This window comes from Rattus norvegicus, chromosome 3 (assembly GCF_036323735.1).
Source record: "Rattus norvegicus strain BN/NHsdMcwi chromosome 3, GRCr8, whole genome shotgun sequence".
Lineage (NCBI taxonomy): Eukaryota > Metazoa > Chordata > Mammalia > Rodentia > Muridae > Rattus > Rattus norvegicus.
The window spans coordinates 29,080,101-29,101,673 of record NC_086021.1 but is presented as its reverse complement, the minus strand read 5'-3'; the positions used below and the strand labels follow the sequence as shown (position 1 = coordinate 29,101,673).

Genomic DNA, 21,573 nt, shown 5'->3' with positions numbered 1-21,573 from the left:
GGCAGCCACAGACAGGCTCTAGCTCCCTATTGTTAACAGGTCTGAGGCCCAGCTCCTCAGGTACCTGGGGAGAAGGAGAGCACTGCATGTGGTTGGCGCATCTGTCCATGTCTCTTTTCTACTGCACCATAAGGAGGTGGAGCTAACGGCTGTGGCTGCAGCTACCCAGCCCACAGCGGTGGGGTCACTGTAGGTTGAATCACTGTAGCAGGGATGCACCCAAAATTGCCAGCAGCTGGAGACACTGAGCAAGTGGTGGTTACCAATTCTGTTCATCAATGGAAATGACAGACAAGGCCCCACATGGAGACCACTCCAACAGTGGTGGATCGGGCTCCCAGGGGCATGCCTAAAGGTTTCCTTGAGGGGCTCTGGCTGCCCCAGTCTCAAAGCCTTTGTCACTTGGCCTAACTCTTAGCTGAAGAAAGAGAGGCACCCAGCAGAACCCTTGGCCCTGGGAGACACCAATGCACAAAGGAAGCAGACAGGAGCTGAGGCTATAGGCTGCGGGATTAAATGAACACTGTACCCATACAGGCATGGCGGCAAAGCTGCATCCTGTCACCAGGCTTCTACTGAAGGTCTGGACACAACCGGTTTCAGGCACTGTGATGGTTTGAATGAGAATGGCAGTGCCTGGCCAGCTCCATACGACCTGGCCTTGAGTTTCCCTAGACTACCCTGCCAAGAAGAGGGAGGGGCTTGGCGTCAGGAAATGCATAGGCTCATAGACTTGAGTGCTAGGTCTCAGTCACGGACAGTTTGGGAAGGATGGGGGGGGTGGCCTTGATGAAATTGTTGAAGGAGGTGTGCCACAGGCTTTGGGGTTTCAAAAGTTCATGTCATTCCCAGCTAGCTCTCTCTTCTACTGCTTCAGCACCAGCCTGCCTGCCTGTTCCAATGTCCCCACCATGATGGCCGTGGACTCCGCCCCAATCAACTTTTTCTCCTTTAAGTTGCCTTGGCCATGGTGTTTTATCACAGCAATAGAAAAAGTAACTAAAACCAGACATCCACCCCAGGGAGCCCTTTTCCTGTCCACAGATTCCTCCCAAGGGGGTCATTAATCTTCAGCTCCAGCCCCCAGGGCAAGAAACACATGCTGGTCCTGGTCCAGGTCACGTTCCTGTCTGGCTGGTGGCCCATGGTACTGGACAAGAGTAGCCTTTCCCATGAGCCTGGTTCTCAGGGCATGAGGACACATCTGTCCCTGAGGCAGTCCCCCTACCCCCCCCATGTGAAGCACTTACTGAGAAAGGGAAGAGTCCAGGCTGAAATCTTCCACATGAAGCCTGGAGACACAGAGTGGATACATCAACATAGAAGGTGGATGGGGCTCCAGGACCATAGTAGGGCTCCAGGCAGTATCCCAGAGTAATGGGGTACACCTGAAGTCCCCATACCTGTGACTGTGAAGCCTCAGGCATGATAGGTATTGTCAGGACAGGCAGCCTAGCATGCAAGGCAGATGGAAGCCAGGTCTACCACTCCATGTGGGAGAAAGCAGCAGAGACCACACGTCTGGCACATGCAGGCCAGAAGGAGTGGCAATCACAGGGAGGACAGGACCCTGCCTTTAGCCAAGATACAAGGATCTGTCTCTCTCCCACTCAGTGTTAAGCCTATCTCAGGTATCTTTGTGAGACAGTGACCCTTACAGTAACACTAGCCGAGGAAGCTGAAGCCAGCTGAGTAGTCCCTATCCAGGGTCACATTTGGGCACAGTAAACTTTGGATGGCCTGTCTCTTGGTTTCCTACTCAGCTGACACTTCCTGGGTGACTGAGGTGTGGGCCTGGCCAACTTGACAACTTGACCTTGAGTTTCCCTAGACTACCCTGCCATCAGGAACTTTGCAGTACCAGCCCATGTTGAGTGTTGACTGCATGCTGTCTGGGTCAGTCCTCTAACCAAGGACTTCAGTGAAGCCTCTCTTCATTTTCAAAGCAACCATCTTCCAGGTGAGGAAACAGGGATTCCTTACTGCAGACCTCAGGCGGCAGGCCCCCTGTACAACCTGCGTTGGGACCTCTGTGAGGCCAGGATACTGCTTCACGTTCCATTATGCAGCCCCTCCTTGTCCCTGGTGTGTCTTCCTGTCAGAGTAGGGAGCGGGGCACGGGGGAGCCTAAAAAGGGTGAGAGGTGTTGGAAGGGAGCTGCTCAGAGGAGCCACCCGGTGGTCAGGGGAAGACCCAGGATCCTGGAGTAGTACGGAACCATGAGGTTCTAGACTTGGAGGACAAGAAAGTCCCAGCAAGGAAGATCCAGGGGATCATCTCCTGAGCCTGGAATGCTAGGTTGATCCAACTGGAGCTGGGGAGAGATTCTGCCCCCTACAACTGGACTGATAGGCTGGAGACTTCTTGGGAGAACATCAAGGCAGTGCATGAGCCTGAGAAGCTGCCCTGTGAAGGCCCTGACAGATCTTGAAAATGGGAGTGTGAACAGGGAATCTGGCTGGCCGTTGAGAGACTTGGAGCCACAGGCTGTGAAGCTATGGCCCCACTGAGCTAGAGAACGGTAAGGAAGTAGGTGATGTCGGGAGTATTAAGACGGGGTCTTGTAGTGCAGGCTCAGGCTGTAAGAAGGTTGAAGACACAGCCAGTCCTGGGGGCTGGTCAAAAAGCCGGGAGGGGAGGTGGGGGCCTTAATCCTCAGGGCACTTTGATTTGGGACAGCCGTGGTGGATGTGCAAGTGTGGGGGAGGCTCAGCTCAGAGTAAGGCTAACAGTTGATCCTACACTGACCAGGTCAGGCTAGGGTGCCACTGAGGAGGGGGATTCCTGGCACCCTTGCCCTAGCCTCTGCTCCTGGGCTCTGTCCTTAGTAGACTGAGAGTGTCACTATCCCAGTCTCAAAGGGGTGGCCCCAGCGGAGACCCTGTGAGGACACAGCAATGGGAGTGGCTGTTCTCTGGAGCCTTGTAAGGGATGGAAAGGGCCCAGGCCAAGTCAGGTCTCTGCACATCCATCAGGCCCCGCCCCAGCTTCGCTGCAGCACCCCCTGACTCTGCCCACCTCTACACCTTCAGTTAAGACCCCAGAGATGCCAAAGGATAGAGGAGCCCTCGTCATGGAGCTCCCCATGACAAGTGTGTGGAGCTTCAAACCACTCCCTCTGTTCTCAGGGGCAGACCTACCTCCTAGGTCTTTTGTAGCTTTCTACCCATAACACACCACAGCACCCCAGGACCTCTACTCTCTTGGTCCTATTACTGGCTATGAAATAGACCAGTGTCATCTGGAGCCTCTAGAGAGTCCCAATATATGCCAGTAGGGACAACTTCTAGGACCATTTCTTCCTTCTGTCCCCTCCAGTTGTCCTCCAATCCTGGCCCCATGGGCATAGCTAAGGTGTGGCCTCTGACGTGCCTGTGCAGAGACTTGGCCCCACCCTCTGACCATCCAGCTCCTTCTTGGGCATAAAACTTCCTTACATCACTCGTTGGCCAGACAGTCCCTGAGGGAGCAGATGGCGCTGAGGGGGAGCCACGGAAAGTACAGGTGGGAAGGACTCGCCGGGGGCCCAGGTCAAGTGGATCCAGGAGCTAGAAGGGGCTCTCTCACCCGACAGTGAGAGGTTTGCTAATGACCCAGCCCTTTCTAGGTTTCCAAACTTTGAATAGGTTCCCCTCTCCCCAGCTCACATTTCTCAACCATCCTAAGCCTCAGTGGGAGCTGGAGAGAGTGGGTTCAGGTTGGATAGGGTGTGAGGGCCCAAGCCTGCTGCAGTTGTGAGAAAGCAGTGTTTCAGGAACTGTGTGGACAGTCACACCACCACTGTGGACATACATGAGGCCATGTAGATACTTTTCTATCTTGCTTCCTTCCTAGTGGTGGGGAGGCCCCAGGCTCTGACTTTTCTGGACAGCAGTCCAGACACAGAACGGGCAAAGGCAAGTCACAGGCCAGGATCTTGCCTGGAAACTTCAACAAATTTGATTCCTAGTGGGCCAGTCTACCTCATCCTCCTTAGCTGGGATCTGCCTTGGCTCCCATCTGCTCCTCACAGCAGGTGTTACGGTGCCAGCTATGGCCCAGGTGCTGCCTGGACCCAGCTGGGTAGGTGGCTCCCTTCTCTCTGCTCTGCAGAAGGAGGTTGGCAAGACCCTGCATATAGGGAAGAGAGGCTGTCCTTGTTAAAGGGCCAGCAGCACGGCTTGTGGTCTGCAGGATTGAGGGCAGCCACATGCAGAGGTGCAAGTGGGGAGGGCTTCCTGGAAGAGGCGGCCACAGCTCTGTTGTATTCTGGGCTGAGATGAGGAACCCTGGGCGAAACGGCCATGCCTGCAGCCCATCTGTCATGGGGCCAGATTGGCTGGGAAGGGAGCTTCCAGGATCACTGCTCCCACCCCCACTGTGTTCATTAAGATGAGAGGCCAAGAAGGGTCCATTCCCCAGCCCCCTGAGCAGCACTAACTATTCTCCTGCCTGAGCTGCCCATCAGCTGTGGGAGGCCCCTCAAGAGCCATTTCTGGCAAATGGGAACAGGGTAGCAGCAGCCTTCCTGTGTGAGAACCTTCCTAGTGAGAGACTGGTGCAAGTGGGGGGCGGGGCAAGGAAAGAAGGGGGTGCTGTGATCACTTTAGTCCAGCCATCTGTTGCCAAATCATCAGGCTTGACCCAGCACCGGCACCTCACCCAGGGGTTTCACCATCCCTCTGTCCAGAAAGCCTTGCCAATTCTTGTTCATCCTTAAAAGCCAGTGCTCAGGAAGTTGCGGGGCCTGGTCCCATTCAGTCCTGCCCCAATCGCTAGCAGAGCAGGCTTCGAGCACGATGTGCCCACACCGGGCCAGGTCTGATTCATTTCCCCCGCAGCAGCCAGCAGGATTCTTGGCACAAGCAGGCGATGGCTAGGGATTCACTGCTGCAGAGACCTCAGTGCCCTCATCCATGAAATGGGTGCCACATCCTGCCTGCAGCTTGCAGGAGGATGAAAAGGGTGGTCTCCCTTTTGCAAAAGCCTCCTGCATCCTGGTTGCCCCACCATGCTGGTACTCAGCAAAACCCATACCTTTACTGTACCCCAGCCAGTTTGCTATCTAACCTGCCTGGGCCTCAGCTGCTCACTTCTAAAGTGCTTATCTTTACTTAGTGTCCCTAGTAAAAACCCACTCAAATGGGGCTTCCTGGAGCACTGTGGTCCAGAGTCACCTGGCCTAGAGCCCAGGTCATACTTGCAAGGCCCTAGGTTCAACCTCTAAGCAAGAGGCCCCGGGGTCTAAGTGTCCCCAAGCCAGGCTTCAGGCAAGGGGTGGTGGGACACCAAGACGCCCTCTCCCGGGCTACAGGCAACGGCAGGCGCAGGGAAGCAGAGCCCGTGCTAAACAAAATGCGAAGGATGCGAAGCCCCTCCCGCGCAGCCGCGGGGTCCTGGTCCCCGCCAAGTGTCCCTACCTCTGGCCCACGTCGCTGCCCACGGAGCCCCCGCCGCGGGTGGGCAGTAGCGGGCTGAGTCCGTGCGGCTCCTCAGGGGCTGCAGAGCCGGCTGGGGTGTCCCCCGGACCCGCCTTGCCCTCGGACGGTGAGCGCGGCAGCTTGGCCCGCGCCATCCTGCGGGAGCGCTTGGCGCGGGTGGTGGTGGCGGGGGCGGCGCCGGGCGCAACCACCGCTCACCTCACCCCCAATCGCGCAGCACAGTGGAATGGTCCAGAGTGGGGAGGGTTTCAGCTTGGCTCCCCGTATACCAAGGTCGGCCCCAGGCTCTTGCCCCAATCTGGATGCCTTAAGGAGGATGCAGTTCCAGCATACGCTGTCTTACCCCTACCAGAAGTAATAGTAATGCTGATAACTGCCGTTGTACTGAAGAGAGGGGATGCAGGAAGGGTAGCATAGGTGACAGCTCATGTGGCCCTTGGTAGCTCACCTCCAGAGGAAGTTTGATGGAGAGAGGAGATAGCCATCTCTGCGGGGGCATGTACCCACATCACGGGGTACTCTTGTGTGTCCTGGGAACCGTAATGTATTGCTCAGGATGGCAGGAAGCACAGAGCCCCACCCATCCTCTAAGCTCCACCTCAGGGCCTCACTGAGTGAGGTGGGCCCAGTCTTCTAGTCAGATGGAAAAAGGTGTCTGCCTGTCTTCCCTGCTGCAGATGCTCAGCGTCCTCACCCGCCAATCCTATCCCAAGGCTGTCAGGGTTCAGCCCTCAAAGGGCTGTTACTGATGGCTCAACTGTCCTGGGCTCTCATCTTAGGTACCTCCAGATACTGAGTATCAGTCTGCGCCAGGTACCTGGGGACTTGCACAGTGTCACCTCACAACGCGAGCAGGAGCTGGGGAGATAGCACAGAATTATTAAAGTCCTTGTAACTCAAGGATGGGACTTGTGTTCAATTCCCAACATATCTATTTTTAAAAAAAGTCAGACATGGTGATAGCACACACTTAAAAATCTGAGAGCTGGGAGAGCAGAGACAGGCAAATTCCTGGAGGTTGCAGACCAGCTGGCCTCACCAAATTGGAATGTTCCAGGTCCCAGGAAGAGACCTTGTCTTGAGCTACAAAAACAAGTGGACAAAACCAAGGGAGAAACTGAGGAAGACATCTGCGGTTGTTCCCAGCCTCTGCAGTCATGCGCATGCGTTCGTACCAGCCGTGATGACACACACAGGTCTACACTCCCACAAACAGACACATACATCAGTGTACCCCTCTCCTCAACACACACACGCACACACGAACACATGCACACGCACACACAAACACACACATGCACACACATGCACACACATGCACACACACACGCACACACGAACACATGCGTACGCACACACAAACACACAAATGCACACACATGCACACACACACACGAACACATGCACACACACACATACACACACACACACACACACACACACACACGCACGCACGCGCATGCGCACACCTGAGCAGTGTACAGTGGGCAAACTGAGGAGCTGCGGGAGTGGTTTTCCCCACTACACTGAAACAGTAAGGAGCAGAGTAAGGATTTGATGGGGAGACTGGCTGATTCAGAGATACCTGTGCAACCATATGATATGGTTTTTCTATCCCAGACCTATCCATTTCACGGCCAAGGCTGCAGGTGACTTGCCCAGGTAACAGGTAGGTAAGAGCAGCCAGAGGTCTATGCTAGAAGTCTGGCCAATCGGACATGCAGTACAGGAGGCTCTAAACACCCTAGTCCTGAAACAGCTGCTGCAGCTCCAGGGTCTCCTGACCACCCAGACCAGGACGGCAGGCTCGTCCCACCTGCCCAATCTTCCCCAACTGTGGCCTACCAATCGTCAGGGCCCTTCCGGAAGATCTGTGAGGGGAAGGTGAGCTTCTGTACTCCTAAGCTTAGGGAGTGTACTAGCTCCCATAACTTACATCACGGACCTTACAAAGTAGGGGCTCACTATTCTCCTTTTCTCGAATCCTTTAAACATTGGATGGGCCCTTCATCCTTGGCCTTGCTGAACCTCCACGTACCCTGGCGAAACAGGACAGCAACTCAGGGCTGTCCTCACGGGATTGAGTCCCTCGGAAGGGGATGACGAAGCACCTGCCTCAGGGCCAATGATGCTTCCTCAGGGTATCCATACCCTAGTCACCGCTGTGTGAGAGAAATGACGGCTCAGGGAAGGAAGAAGATGGGTTCACCTTAAGCCATGCTAAAGAGAGGGAGACTAACAAGCTCTTTAACAGGACACTACTTTCTCTTCCCAGAGTCCTGCCCACAGCTAGCACAGAATCGTGGAGCCGCAGCCTCAGAGGGCCACAGATCGGTCGGCTATTGTGGACTATCCAGAGAAGTGTACCTTTTTCTTTATCTTTTCTAAGCGCACTTTCCGTATTACCTTCACTAAAGTCACTGTCTTCACCACACGGTTGCTTGTCAGCCATGTGTCTGCATGCCATGGCAGCCTAAGCAACATGATGCTTTCCCTTCTCTTGTCCATCTCCTTCCTCTGGGCAACAGCTGGGTGTTTTACAGCTGGCCTGCCCCACAGCTTTTATTTTAAACTTGAATAAAATTGCCTTTGTGTTTAAAAAAAAACCTGCCTTATTGGCTTTTCCAATTATCTGCCTCAGCTCCAAGACCTCATAAAACCAGCCCCTCAGTCTCTGAGCTAATATCCACATGAGCGTCCCCTGACTACACTTCAACATAGCTCATGTGGCAGTAGACAAAGTATCAATCCATGCCTGCCAAGTGGGTGCACTTCTGCCCTGCAGGTGGAAACCCCTTTGCCCTTCTCAGGGACCCAAGAAGGGACCATGAAACTTCCCAAGGGCATGTTGTGGGATGATTCACAGTAATGTGTGGGAATCAGGCTAAGAGAGAACAGGGCATAACACAGGATGCTGTGCACACAGACTGCAGTGCACAGAAAGTGCTGGAAGGACTTCTGGGAACTACTGGCCACCCAGGAGCAAGGGTAGAGGGTTTCATCAGTGTCATGGATGCAGGGCTCCGTGTTCAGAGTGAACACATTTGCACCCCTGAGCGATGTGGGCTGCTCAGACGCCACATCTACGGAGTACAGGGGACGGAGACCCAGCTGCCTGCTTGGGCGTGTGTGGCACCTCTGTACTGGATGTTCTATTCTTATTTTCTCAGAGCACAGTGAGTCTCCAGGTGTCCATCTGCTGACAGACTGGAGTCTGCGTAGAGTGTCTCACCCGGCGTGACTTCAAGCTGAGGCATGTGAAGAACCTCTTAGTGACCGTGGGGAATCTGGGGCAGGTAGGACTCTGCCTCACTGGTTGCTAAATCACAGAGATCGGAGCAGGTATAATTTAAGCACGGTCATCACCTCTGCTTTGAGAGTCCAGTGCTGTTTCTTGTGTTAGCTCCTTGGCACCTCGGCACAGAGGAGTTTCCAGATGTCAGGGAACCTAGTATGGAGTGAGGTAAAGAAGGGAAGATGGGGGTTGGGGATTTAGCTCAGTGGTAGAGCGCTTGCCTAGGAAGCGCAAGGCCCTGGGTTCGATCCCCAGCTCCGAAAAAAAAAAAAAAAGAACCAAAAAAAAATGAAGGGAAGATGGGTGCCAGGTACCTTGTGCCAGGTGCCAGGCTTGGACAGTCTGGAGTCCCAAGACCCCGTGGGACAAATGCCATAGAAACCAAGGTATAAACAATCCTCCTTTTAGGAACACCAGGCATAACACTGCAAGTGGCCTTATATAGAGAAATGTGAAACTCTGAACCAACTGGATGAAGTAAGTCCCTGTGGGTAGAACCTGTGGGGTCAGGTGATGAAAGAACCACAATGGAGGGCAGCCTCCCAGACCCAGAGTTGAACCGATGTGGAAAAGGACAGAATCCAGTTCCTGAGCCCCCAACCAGACAGGACACACCAGCGCCACACACGTCTACAAAACAGTGTCAGAAGCAGAGTGATGAGAACGAGGAGATGACAGTCCCAGGGACTAAAAAAAGGAATGGAAGGCAAGAGCTACTATACCCAGATAATGTGTCACTGAAGTCTACAGGTGAGATCCCAAGAGCAGAGCAGTGTAGAAGAACATGGCACGCATGCAGATGCCCTGCCTGAGAGAAAAATACCTTGAAGGTTTGGCCTCTTCACCCTGACCACCATTTTAGGCTAAACTGGGACAATCATAGACCCTGAGAATTCTCCCCGCAGTTCGCTGGTGGTAAATGGGTGGCAGCAGGCAGTTGCCCTGACTTGCACTGCTGTCTGCTGAGGGAGATATCAGAGCTGAACCTCTCCATAGGCTGTTCCCCTCAGACTGTCCCCGTAGAAAGGGCATGGGGCCCTACAGCATGCCCAGCTGGACGGCCTGCCCTGGGAGTGTGCAGGGTGCTGGGATTCAACATAAAGACGCTCTGAGCTGGGACTACGGACCTAACACCATTCTCACGGAGAGACAGTCTCCAGAGAAGCACATCTTCAGGAAGGGGTTCAGGACATTGTCAGAGAGTGAGAAAGTAACAGGAAAAAATATCTCATAAAGTCTAAAGTAAAGGGAGGTCTAGCGCTGGACACGCACAGCCCTTCACATCTCTGGGGTTCTGGAAAGGCAGCGTTACCACCATGTAGGCTGAGGAGAAGGAACAGAAATGGTGTGGCTACCCAACAGCCAAGAGGTGAGCGATCCCCAGGTCATGAGTCAGCCCATGAGAGATCACTACTCAGCCTCCGCAGGGAAGTCCGTCACACGCTACCACAGAGGTGGATGTTGTGCTGATGAAGAAGCCATTCGGAAAAGGACAGGTCCTGTTGGACTTGGTTTCCATGAAGTCCCAGAGTCCTTGGCTCCATAAAGACATGCAGTACACAAGGCCCTGGGTTCAGTCCCCAGCTCCGAAAAAAAAAGAAAAAAAAAAAAAAAAAGACATGCAGAACAAGGTAGACGCAGGGGCTGGGGCTAAGGACTCAATGTTGATGGGGAGGACAATACTAGAGGACGCACAGCAGTATGCTGTTCTTCCTGTTCCATCGAGAGGGAAAGGACTCTAAAAGCAGAGAGCCTGGCTAGCAGCAAAACCTAACCCCAGGCCAGAAGGAAACTCTAGGGCTGGAAGGATCTCTCAGCGTAATGAGCACACGGTTCAATAAAAGCAGCTCTGAGAGACCAGATAAGTATACTTATCTCTACGGTCGGAAGCAGAGAGATTTTTACAACTCAGGATTCCTGGGAGCCCAGGCACTATCCCAACATTACAGAGTGAATCAAATTGGATCCAAAGAGAGGCTAGAAATGGAAGTACTGACCAGGACAATCGCTCTGATCAATCCGCAGAGGCAGACATTGATCAGGCATCGGAGAGCGGAGAACTCTGTTCCGACAGGTCTTCGGACCCGATGGTGGGGCCCCCAATTGGCCTCAAGTGTTTAAAATACACTTAGTATTTGGAAACACTATACAGGGAGGGAAGAGGCACGCACTAAATTCCAGGAAAACAAGCCACAGTACAGCACATCGGGAAACTCATCCTTCTCAATCTACTGAGCTGGGAGGACATTTGTGGACACAAGACAGGGAAGGGTACCCAGCAAAGGCTGAAGGAGGTGGCTTTGGAATTTCTTCAGGGAAGAAGGGGACAATAGCCACAGGCAGATCTAATGGGAGAAAAAGAACAGAGAGCTAGTACAGCCCGTTAAAATATCACCCAAATCCCAGACACAGAGATGCCTCAGGTGTAGAGCAGCAAGCAGGAACTCGACCAGGCACACGTGCCTCTCTTCGGGAGGGTGGCTAACCTCAAAGGTTATCTGCAGACAGTTCTAAGAAACCCCAAACCGAAGTGCCTCAGAATGGAAGGGGTAAACGGATGCCTGTGGTCAGCGGGAGCTCGTGTAAGTGGGCTCACAGCACGTGTTAGGTAATTATCCAAAATCTGGCTACAGAACAGATTGTGATGATCTTGAAGCTTGTCGAGTAAAGAGAAGAATATAATTAGCAAACACTGGGAGTGTTCAGGGTGCTGCGATTCAAAATAAAGATGTTCTGAGCTGGGACTACGGACCTAACCCCATCCTCACCAGAGAAGCACAGCTTCAGGCAGGGGTGTTCTTAGGGCCAGAGATCGAGGAAGCCACAGACTGAACAGAGGCCAAATGAGACCTGAGCACTGATATCGGCCACACAGGCGTCCTCTGGCTTCTAGAAGTAGAAGCTTATTGGCTGACAACGACATGCATGAATCACACGCCTCTGGGTTCAGGGGTCCCAGAGCCTCCACATCTGTTGGATTCCTGCTGGAGTTGTAAAAGAGAACTCTTGACAGCTTCTAGTGACCACCCGTGCTTCTTACCGCTGAGTCTCTGATTCTGTTCCATTAACCTCTGAGTCTGCTCTGGGATTGCCTCTCCATTCAAAGACCCTAGATGGCCCCAGGCCACCTAGACAATCCTAAGTACAATGTCATCACGAGGCCCTTAATCCCATTGGCAAAGTGTCTTCTGTACTGGGTGGCCACAGGTCTTCAGGATTAGCACAGGGATACTAACACAGGGACATCACCCATGACAAGAGAACACAACTCCAGGCTAAGTACATGATGCACAGATCCAGAAAGACCCAGTCCACGTGTAAAGGCCCCCCCATCATCTCTACATCAAATTTCTCTGGCTTACGTTTTGACATTTTCTTTTTTTTTCTCCTGCCCCTCAAGTAAAATATCCAAAATCTGCATATTGGGCCAATGCTGTCTCAATGACTGCAGCCCAGGCCTTTGCCTCTGTCTTACAGGATCACTTGTGATTGCCTTTCAGGATAACTTTTCTTTCTCGAATCCCCACACAACCACCCTCAAGGAAGCATATAGCCTAAGCCAAGGTTCCAGGAACCAGACATGGACATATTTTGAAGGTTTTTATTCAGTGACCTGGGAAAGAGTCTCAGGCAGACCCTTTAGCTCTGTAGGTGGTCGTCCATGACTCTCTAGAGGCCTCTCCTGCCAAGAGGATGCAGGTGGGTGTGAGGCAAGCCAGGTGTCACAGCAGGTACCTCCCATTGTTGTTCTGGAGCCGGGGAGGGCAGAAACACTTTCGGCATCCATGGATGGGAACTAAATGGCCCAAGGCCACATCTTCCTCTGAGGACACTACAGCTCATTGAGAGGCTCAACAGGGTCTCTTCCAGAGTGGAGACACAGGATTACATTCCCCTTCCCATGCTGGGTCTATACAAATAAATCAGGTTGACAGTGGGACAGAGTGAGGCCCTTGAGTTAGGTGTGCCAGGACCTTGAGAGCCGAGCGCTCTCACTTCTTGGGGTGGCAGGTGGCACTTGCTCAGGAGTTTCCTTGAGATTGGAAGGGGCTTGTGGGTGGAGGGTGGAGCCAGGCAGGAGCCCTCACAGGCCAGGCCCTAAAGGTGTGGCTCTGCCCACATCTAAAGCAATAGAAGGTGGATATGGGGACCTCTGGGCTCAGAAACTCACCATGGAATCTCCCAGATGGGCTCTGCTTCTGGGGAGTTCTCTATCTCTGAAGTGTCACTGGGCTTGAGGCCCAAGGACAGCACTTGGCACCTGGGACCACCTGGGCTCGATACTCGATGGTTACCCTGCCCAGCACAGGGTCAGAATCCCACACATGTTCTGACCATCCGTGAAGCTCCTTCACCCGTCCTACAAGGCTCAGCCCGCTCAGAATGTCTTCCTTCCCTGGCTCTTGCTATACCCCTCCCCCACAACAGGCCATTCCCAGCAAGCCCAGGGGACTGACCCCCTAGAGCGCCTTCTTGGCTGCAAAGGGCCCCTTTCTTAGGCTCTCAGGGAAGTGAAGGTTGGAAGGGTGCAGTCTCCACCATCTGCCTCCTCAATGGTCAGGGGCAGCTGGCAGGCTGGCTCTCATTGTTCTGCAAAATGGCTGGCCTGCCTGCTAGGAGGTTCCTACTGTGTTCCACCTCATCCGGGGTGGGGTGGGCCTCTCGTGTGGCATTTCCACTTTCCAGTGTATCTCCAGGCTACTTAGATTCTTTAGGAAAACAGCCTGGCCCCAGATGTGGCTGGACGGTCAGATGCCATCTTCAGAGCTGGTACCAGGGGGCCTGGCATAGCATGTTTCCCATTAGTGACCTCCAGCTTCTTGGCTCTGGCTTCTCATGACACCTGCGACACCTGTTTTGGGGCCACCTAACTGACTCCCTTGAAGCCATACTACACTGTGAGCTCTCAGTTCTGGAGGACAGATGTTCAGAGTTGGAGCCCCTTAAACCTAAGAAGCTGATACTCACATGAATGTTTACCCCCTTTTCTGTGTGTGTGTGTGTGTGTGTGTGTGTGTGTGTGTGTGTGTGTGTGTAGATAAATGTGCATGCGCATGTGTGTAGAGGCCAGAGGACACCATTTGATGTCATACTCAGGAAACTCCACTGTTCTACCTTTGTGACAGGGTCTCTCACTGGCTTGGAGTTCACCAATTAGGCAGACTGGTTGGCCAGCAAATCTCCACTTCTGCCTTCCCAGTAGAGTGATTACAAGAACCAGCCACCACACCTGGCTTGTAATCGGTCAACATGCTCTAAGAATCCCACTTACCAGCACCTGTTAGACACTTCTGGCCTCCAGGAACCTGGGGGACACTTCTGACCTTCAAGACTGTGAAAATAGCTGTGCTGGGAGCTGCTTCTGAGGGGTACTCAATGCCTGCTCATGACGGCCCACAGTAGACAAACACAAAGGGTAAACAGAAGATGCCCTCCTGTTTGCATCCAAGTGGAGGAGCTCAGAGTGGCCTGTGGCAGGCTATAGGAAGTGTGTGGGAAATCAGGGGACTCCCCAGGAACTGCACTGTCCCTCTCCCAACTAATCCTGACGTCTATGTGACTCCGCAGAGGACCCCACCCCCGCGCACACACCCCAGCCCTCTGGGTTCTGTTTTATGTTAATTCAGAAGGAATCTGATTTTAAGTCATCCAAGTGAGTCACTAGGATGTGGGCATAGAACATAGGCTTGGAGGGCCAAGTTACGTGTCTGGCTGTGTTGGCTCAGAGGACGAGGTAAGGGATTTAGCCCCTGGAGATGCCAAATTCATCTTCTCAGGGTGTCTCTGGACATCACAGGCGTGGGCATGAAGGGACCAGACTGCTCAACTGATGGTGTACAATCTGTGTGAATGGGGACACAGTGGCTCCAGGGGGCTCTTCAGGTGATGACCACAGTGTACCCGGGACTGACACCTCTCATTGCCCTTGTGTTCTATTTCCTTTACTCTAGCCCATCTCCCATCTGTTAGTCCTGTTGTTTGTAGCTTCCCAAGAGTCCAAGCTCTGGGGTGGTGGCCCAAGTCCCGGAGCCCACGCCCAGGCAGAGATTCTAGAGGAGGGAGGTCTAGCCAACCCTGGGACTACTCAGGGCGTCACCTGGCTTCTCTGCCCCAAGGCTCACCTCCCAGGCTTTCTCCTTGTTACAGAGCCCAGGGTATAGCAGGGGACAGGTTAGCCAACTCCCTGTATAGCTGAGTGTAGAGGCATGAGCAATCAATCCTTCATCTCTGTGTATAGCTCGCATGTACAGAGGCTTGTGGAAAGCAGCCCTGGTCCTGGACAATGATCGGACAAGTCTCAACCTGTATCTTTTGCTCAGGACGACTGAGAGTGCCTGAACACTCCAGAACCTTTCAGACCCCATCCTCCTTCTTCCTGCTGAAACCAGGCCTTGATTCAATCACCTAGGACACACAGGGAGGTATCCATGGGATATGGAAGGATGCACATCCTAGTGAGCTCCTGGAGCCCAGGGAGCTTGTCCTTTTGACCTCAATGACTCTCAGCTGAGCACCCCAGCCCAGAGAAGGGTGCAGGCAGCACCCCAAGGCCTGCCCCGTTCATCAGTCAAGCCTATGCAGGGAAGCACCCAGACGGTATTTTAAATGCAGTCCCCGTGGGAGGCAGCACCATCATCACCTGATGTTTCCCTGCGCTCAGAAGCCTTGGGCAGGAACAAAGGACAGAAACCCAGTGCCAGCCAGTGGGCAGGGGCACTCCACTTGCTCCAGGGCCTGGCAGGTCTATCATCCTCCCCTGCTCTGTCCTCTGCAGTGACAATGCCATCTCCTGTCCCATCAGTTCACTCGAAGTCTGTTCTTGGCAGGTATGAGGCTCCAGTCAGCTGGGTAGCTCAAGCCTTGGGTGTGCTGGGGGTGCTCCAGTCCTTTCTGGGGTTCCTAGCCCCGACTCTGTGCTCTGGCCTTTCCTTGGTTGCCTCAGTCCTCATCACCACTAGTCCTCATCACCTGGCACCACTTGAACTCTTGGCCAGGCATGACCCCCATATCCCACCCACTATCACCTTGGCTCAAGCCAAGCCACACCCTCCATCCTTTACGCTCCTTCCCATTTCAGATACTGGATGCTGTTCCTCTCCTGTGGGTTCACTTGGGACCCAGAAGGGCTCCTGGTCAAGGCCCAAGGAATCCCCAAAGGAGAACTAGTGTGCCCCTAATACCTCCCATCCTAGGGCTGCCCTTGAGGGCTTCATGCACAAACTCTGGTCCCAGTGGCCTCTGAGCACCTGCTGCTGGTTCACGGTGCAGATTGGAGGCTACTTGTCCTGGAAGGGATGAACAGAGAGTGGGGTGGGGTGCAAGCAGGGCTGCCCGGCAGAGGGAGAGCCCGAGGTGTCTGGTTCAGAATGATACTATGTAGCAGAAGAGGCAGACTACGATAAGGGTAGGGGTAAGGACAGGGTGTGTGAAGCTATGGGAGTGGTTAGGATGTGGAGCCAGGCTCTGGTCCCCAGGGCAAGCTCATCCAACAGTGATGAGGGCACTTAGTGGGCATCCGGCTATCCACGGCACTTGTCAGGCAGCGCTGATGATCCTAGTAGACTTCTCCACTCCCAGCTCAGCCCCACCCCATCAGCAGCACTGCCCAACCCAGCTCAATGGTCATTAACAATCTCAGTGAGTAGTTCTGAGTTCAGGGCTGTCCCTCGAGACACCTTTCCTCAATCTCTCCTTTGGAGACCTGGGGTAGAGCCTGTATCTCATGAGAAGGGTTCAGCTTAGTCCCCAAAGAGCAACTTGATGCACTTCAGTTCCTGACAGGAAGGGAAAGGAGGCACCAGAGGCTCTATACCCCCAGGACTCTATCCTCAACGGGGGGCGGGGGGGAACCCCTGCCCTGGCCACAGGGCATTTTCTGTTTCCCCATTTTTTTATGATTCTGTCAGAAAATACTCAAAAGCTTTTGCCTCAGAGAAATGAGCTGAGATCCATCCCATTGTCTGAGAGCTAGGGACAGCACAGATGGGGCCTGCTCTGTCTGGCCTGCCATCTGCAGCGGCTCCTTGGACCCCCCAAAGACTTCCCCTCAGACTTGAACGGGGCAGACCAATCCAGGACAAACCTGCTTTCACCTGCCTGGAGCCCAGCCAGTGGCGACCTACTAGGTCTCATCTCATGGTGGCTATTCTGAGCAGCCTGGTATTGCCTGAACATCCTGGGGACAAAGGGCCAGTGGTGCTACCGAAGCCTTAGTCTCTTACAGACCAGGACAAGACTCTGAGATTCAGACACTCCATCAACACCACAGCCTGAGGCCTCTCATGACGTCCTCTAAGGGGTCTTCATACATTTAGAGGGAGGATCTGCGTCTATATCCACCAGACCAGGAAACTTGGAGGGGCCGTTCTGGAGGGAGAGGATATCCAACCTCCTTAAGATGCCCAGATCCACTGAGCTTCCTCTGGCTGCTCCCCCAGATTGTGAGAGGTTATCCAGGGCAACATGGGTCCTCCGATGTGGGTGAGATCTCAACTCTGCCCCTCATGGGTTGTGTGCTCAGTGTCCTCAAGAATGCCCAGGCTGGCAGTGCAGCCTCATTTGCACGTGTGGGTGGCTGAGCACCTCCCTGTCAAGGCCTTTGAGGCTGTGGTGACTCACCAGCAGTGGCTTCATTCCTTTGGAGAACAGGAAACCCACACGGCCCTTCCTGCCTGTTCACAGCCTTCCAAGACTTGGGGTGTATATCACCCTACTTTTGCCTTGCAGATCTAGTAGTGGGACGAGACCAGGGAGCAAGGCTGTGGAGGGGGACTAAACCTCCAACCTGTGCCTTCCTGTGCTGGGACACACACCAGCTACCCCCCTGCTGAGAACACTACCCTGGGCTGTGGGTGGTCTATGCTATACCATCCTGGTACAGGAGCCCAACATCTGCAGCCTGGGACCCCAGCTTGTTACTCTAGAGAACTCCTGGGAGTAGGTAAAGCAGATAGAACCCCCCTTCCTTCTGTCCCCTCCCTTCTGTCCCAGACTAAGCCCTCCTAGTCACGTGGTACAGCTGCCTGTGCCAACATCATAGTTGTGAAGAAGGGCCCCCAGTGCCACCCTTCACTTTGAGAATCAGTGATGGTGCAGAAGGAAGAGGAGACAAGTATGGAGGAGAAGAGGAGAAGGAAGAGGGAGAAGAGGAGGAGGGGGAGGAGGAGGAGGGGCAAAGTTTCTGGTGGGAATGACAACAGGTTCCAGGCAGCAGGAGGGACCTCCCCTGTCCTCCCCACCCACGGCTTGATGTCTGTGCTGGGTCTATGTACACCCAGGGCTCAGATGCTCTGGGGCAGATCTCAGCCCACAGCTCTCTGTATCACCTGCCCGTGATGAGAACTGAGGGGTGTGGAGGGGCCAGAGTCTGCAGGTCATGGGAGGCCAGACTCGCCCACTCTCTGCAGCTAACTAAAGCAGTGCCCAGGAGACAGTTTCAGAGACAAGGGAGTGCCCTTGAGGGGGAAGGCGATCTTTCAGGATGGCTGTGTTCTAGCTTCTGAGAGTTGAGCGTTGCACCAGCTCTGCTCATGTTTAATTTCAAGTTTATGTCTCACGTTTATCACAATTAAAAGCATTGCACAAAGTGCCACTGCCCCGAGAGCAGTCTCTCACCCCCTGGGGCAGAAGACAGTTGTTACCAGCAGACTGTGGCTGTCACCCTATGGCTGACTACAGGGACCTTCACTATCTATGCCAGAACGGGAAGGAGGCAGTTTTTCACTCACAGCAGCCACAGTCACTGGCATCTGTCCAGCCAGGCCCCAGGCACTTTGGGGAGACAGGATGCTGTTTCTTACCAAGCACTGGGAGAGCCTTCCGCAGCTGCTAATTCCCGGAATTCACCACATCTCAGTGGAGCAGGCACCCAGGAGGGAGGGGGTGCTGACTTAAGATGTCAGGCACAGAAAACTGGAGCTCACAGAAGCCCAAGCTGTGACAGGTGAGGGTCCCAGGAGGACAAGAGTCCCCAGCTACAGATGGCAGGGACAAGACAGCCATGTTTCCCTGTCTGAGCAGACACTGCTAACGAGACCACAAACAGGGCATCTTCCTCAGACATGCTTGTGTGTTACTGTAGCACTTGGTTCAAAAGACAAGAAAGCATGAAATCTAAACGCACCTCTAAATCAGAGGCAGTGACACACAACTGCAATCCCAGCACTCAAGGAGCTGAGGCAGGAGGATGATGAATCAAGGCAAGCCTGGGCTACACAGCAATAGACAAGTAAACAGACATGCCTACACAGGACCCAAACTCCCTGGTTCTAACCAGTGAAGACTTGGAACACGCACGCATGTGCACACACACACACAATACAGCCCCGCATGCACACACGTCTTTGCTCCACTCTGTGTGATGGATGCCCTGAACACCCAGGGAAGTCTGGTAGGATATTGGTCCCAGTAGGCAAAGCAACAATCAAATCACTCTGCATGCAGTTCAGCTCTGTACACACACACTGACCTACTCACAAGAATGATTCTTTCCCAGTAGTGATTTCAGCCAGCAGTTGGTTGTTTCAAAGGCTCAGTGTGCGTTCTGACAATTTGCAGGCTCGTGGACTTTCTGTTCTAATTCAAGGAACTACATTGTTTGAGGGAAACTGCATCTCAGCCCAGGGTTGGGGTGACATAGCTAGCTCCGGGAAGGTGACGCACAGAGTGGAAGTTTCTGATCATAAGCCAGCCTTTCCTAGTCTTACAGTGTCCTTCACCATCTTCCCTTGCTGGTGAGAAAGCGCCTCCCCTGAGGCTGGCAGCGAGAACACTAGTGCTTACCAAGACAGTTATTTGGGGAAAAGGCAGAAAGAGACATTTCTCCCTGCCTAGTTCCCTGACAAGCCCCTTCACTTAGGAGCTATTTCCATATGATCATTCTGTTGACCCCTGTTTAAAGCACAGAGGAGAATTTGAGAAGAGGAAACGTCATACCGCCTTCACTCTGAAAATGTGACCACGCTGAAATGAACCTGAAGGACACTGACCCCTGGTGACTACTTGGCTGGCTGCGGGGCTCCGCGGCCATAGTGCGTGCGGTTCTGACTGGTTCTCAGATCAGTGGAGCGCTAGAATTGGGAACGAGAGCGGGTGTGTACGGGGCGGGGGGGCAACAGCGGGTGTGCACCGGGATACAGAGCCAGTCCCTCACTCTACCTCCCAAGCCCCGCGCGGCAGAGCCTCAGTGACTGCAAGCACCCGGGTCCGAGTCCTGTTCCAGGTCCCCGCAGGAAGAGGCGCCCGATCCCAGCCCACCCAAAACTTTCTCGCCTGGGAAGCCGAGAAAGTTGAAGAACGTTGCTGTGGCGGCGGCTGGGACGGCGCGGGGGTTGGGAGGGGTGGGGGAGAATGAAGGATGCGCACGCTTGTGCGGGGCTCAGCACCGCGGACAGCTCCGTCACTTACCTGTCGTCGTTCGGGAATGTCTGGTCTCCTAAAAGCAGGTCACGGAATCTATACCGTGGCGGCAAGGGCAGTACCTCTGTGTCCAGGTCGTTCATTGTGTGGCTGGCAGCGTCCAGGAGCACGTCCCCGCCGCCGACTTTCCCTGCGCAGGGTCGCCTGCAGGCACACGGCAGCGTCCCCTCACCGTCCTCGCCCTCGCCGGACGCGCGCAGACCCCTGCGAGCCTCTTCCCGGCGTCCGCGACCCCCCGCGGGGGCGGGACAAGCACCTGCAGGGGGAGGGGCTGAGGGCGGAGCTCCGCGGGGGCGGGGAGCCTTCCGCGTCCTCAAGGCTCTGCTTAGGGTTCTTTTCCCAGGATATGTGTGTGTCCGTCAGTGTGTGGGGGTGGGTGTTGGGGGGTGTTAATGGGAGTGGTCAGGGCTAACTCCAGAACATCGTTTTCTTGAAGGTCCCTGGTCTTCCTTGAGTTCGCATGGGAGCCCTCCTCTTCCCTGGACCTGAGCCAGGCAAGGCTTCCCGCCCCCACAGTCGGCTCCAAGGCCAGTTGCTCAGCTTTTCTTCAGGTTCTGGAGCCACTATCTCCACCCCCAAGGCCTCCTCTCAGCCTCTCACTGCTGAGTGGCAAGAGGCGGTTTATGAAGAGGCTCTCTAGGGCCAACAAATCAGAACAGATGTGATCCATGACTCTGGACTTCTAAAGACTCCTATCACAGTCACGGGAGTCACTGAAAGGGTGTAGAGATATGTAGACAATGGGCTGGGGCAGCCTATGTGCACCAGGAGGGTCTCTCCCCAGTCCTCCCACCCTTGTCCTTTCCTGTCTTCCTCTCCCTCCATATCCACATTCAGCAGGCACAGCAGCTGGAGACGGGCTGGCAGGGGACCCCAGGCTCCAGTTCCCAGCCTCCTGAGACAGCAAGCTGGGGGCATTTATCTTGCCAGCCTCCAAATCCCAGCTATCTGTAGAAACTTCTGCCTACAGCATAGGACCCAGAAGCAGCTTACATCCACCAAGTGAGAACAGGCTCGGACTCAATTGCACCCAGGAACTGTGGGCACTGGCTCAATGGGGGACTGTGGTCCACTGGGCTCCTGACCTAACCAGAGTCCTGGGCTTCTTGCTCCTCGGCAAGGCAGAGCTCCTAGCATTCAGCCCCAGCCCTCCAGCAACCCACAGTAGAATGCAGTAGGGAGAAGGCCCAATTCCCATCTACCTGACTTAGCAGTGCCCCAACTTGGCTCAGCCACGAGCAAAGAGACCAAGAAGGTGGCCAGTCTCGACACGACACGTGTGTATGCAGCACCAGTCCACTGGGCCTGCTTATGCTTCTCCCAATAAGGCCTGAGGGGAAGGGGTTCGTCCTATGTTTGTTCAAAGTAGGCCATGAGCTGTGTGTGGCTTGAGGGAAGATGAAGGGAACATTTTACCTCAGGCAGGGTTCGGACTCTCTC

At 54.2% G+C, this 21,573-nt stretch overlaps 1 protein-coding gene across 15 annotated transcripts in view; it reads right to left on the bottom strand.

The window, feature by feature from the left end:
- The window catches only part of Kcnt1 (potassium sodium-activated channel subfamily T member 1), a 55,832-nt gene extending 35,229 nt beyond the window's left edge, over positions 1 to 20,603 (bottom strand). For 2 of the 15 annotated variants that reach the window (XM_006233706.5, XM_063284465.1), the window contains exons 1-2: positions 5,400 to 5,831; positions 1,251 to 1,292 (exon numbers count right to left, since the gene is read on the bottom strand). In XM_006233706.5, coding sequence (XP_006233768.1) covers positions 1,251 to 1,292; positions 5,400 to 5,554 — 197 coding nt within the window. In that variant the 5' untranslated portion in view covers positions 5,555 to 5,831. Of the gene's footprint in view, positions 1 to 1,250; positions 1,293 to 5,399; positions 5,837 to 20,121 lie in introns of those variants that run through there. The other 13 variants (XM_006233697.5, XM_006233701.5, XR_005501975.2 and 10 more) reach the window with 12 other exon arrangements.
- Between the last annotated feature and the right edge of the window lie 970 nt (positions 20,604 to 21,573).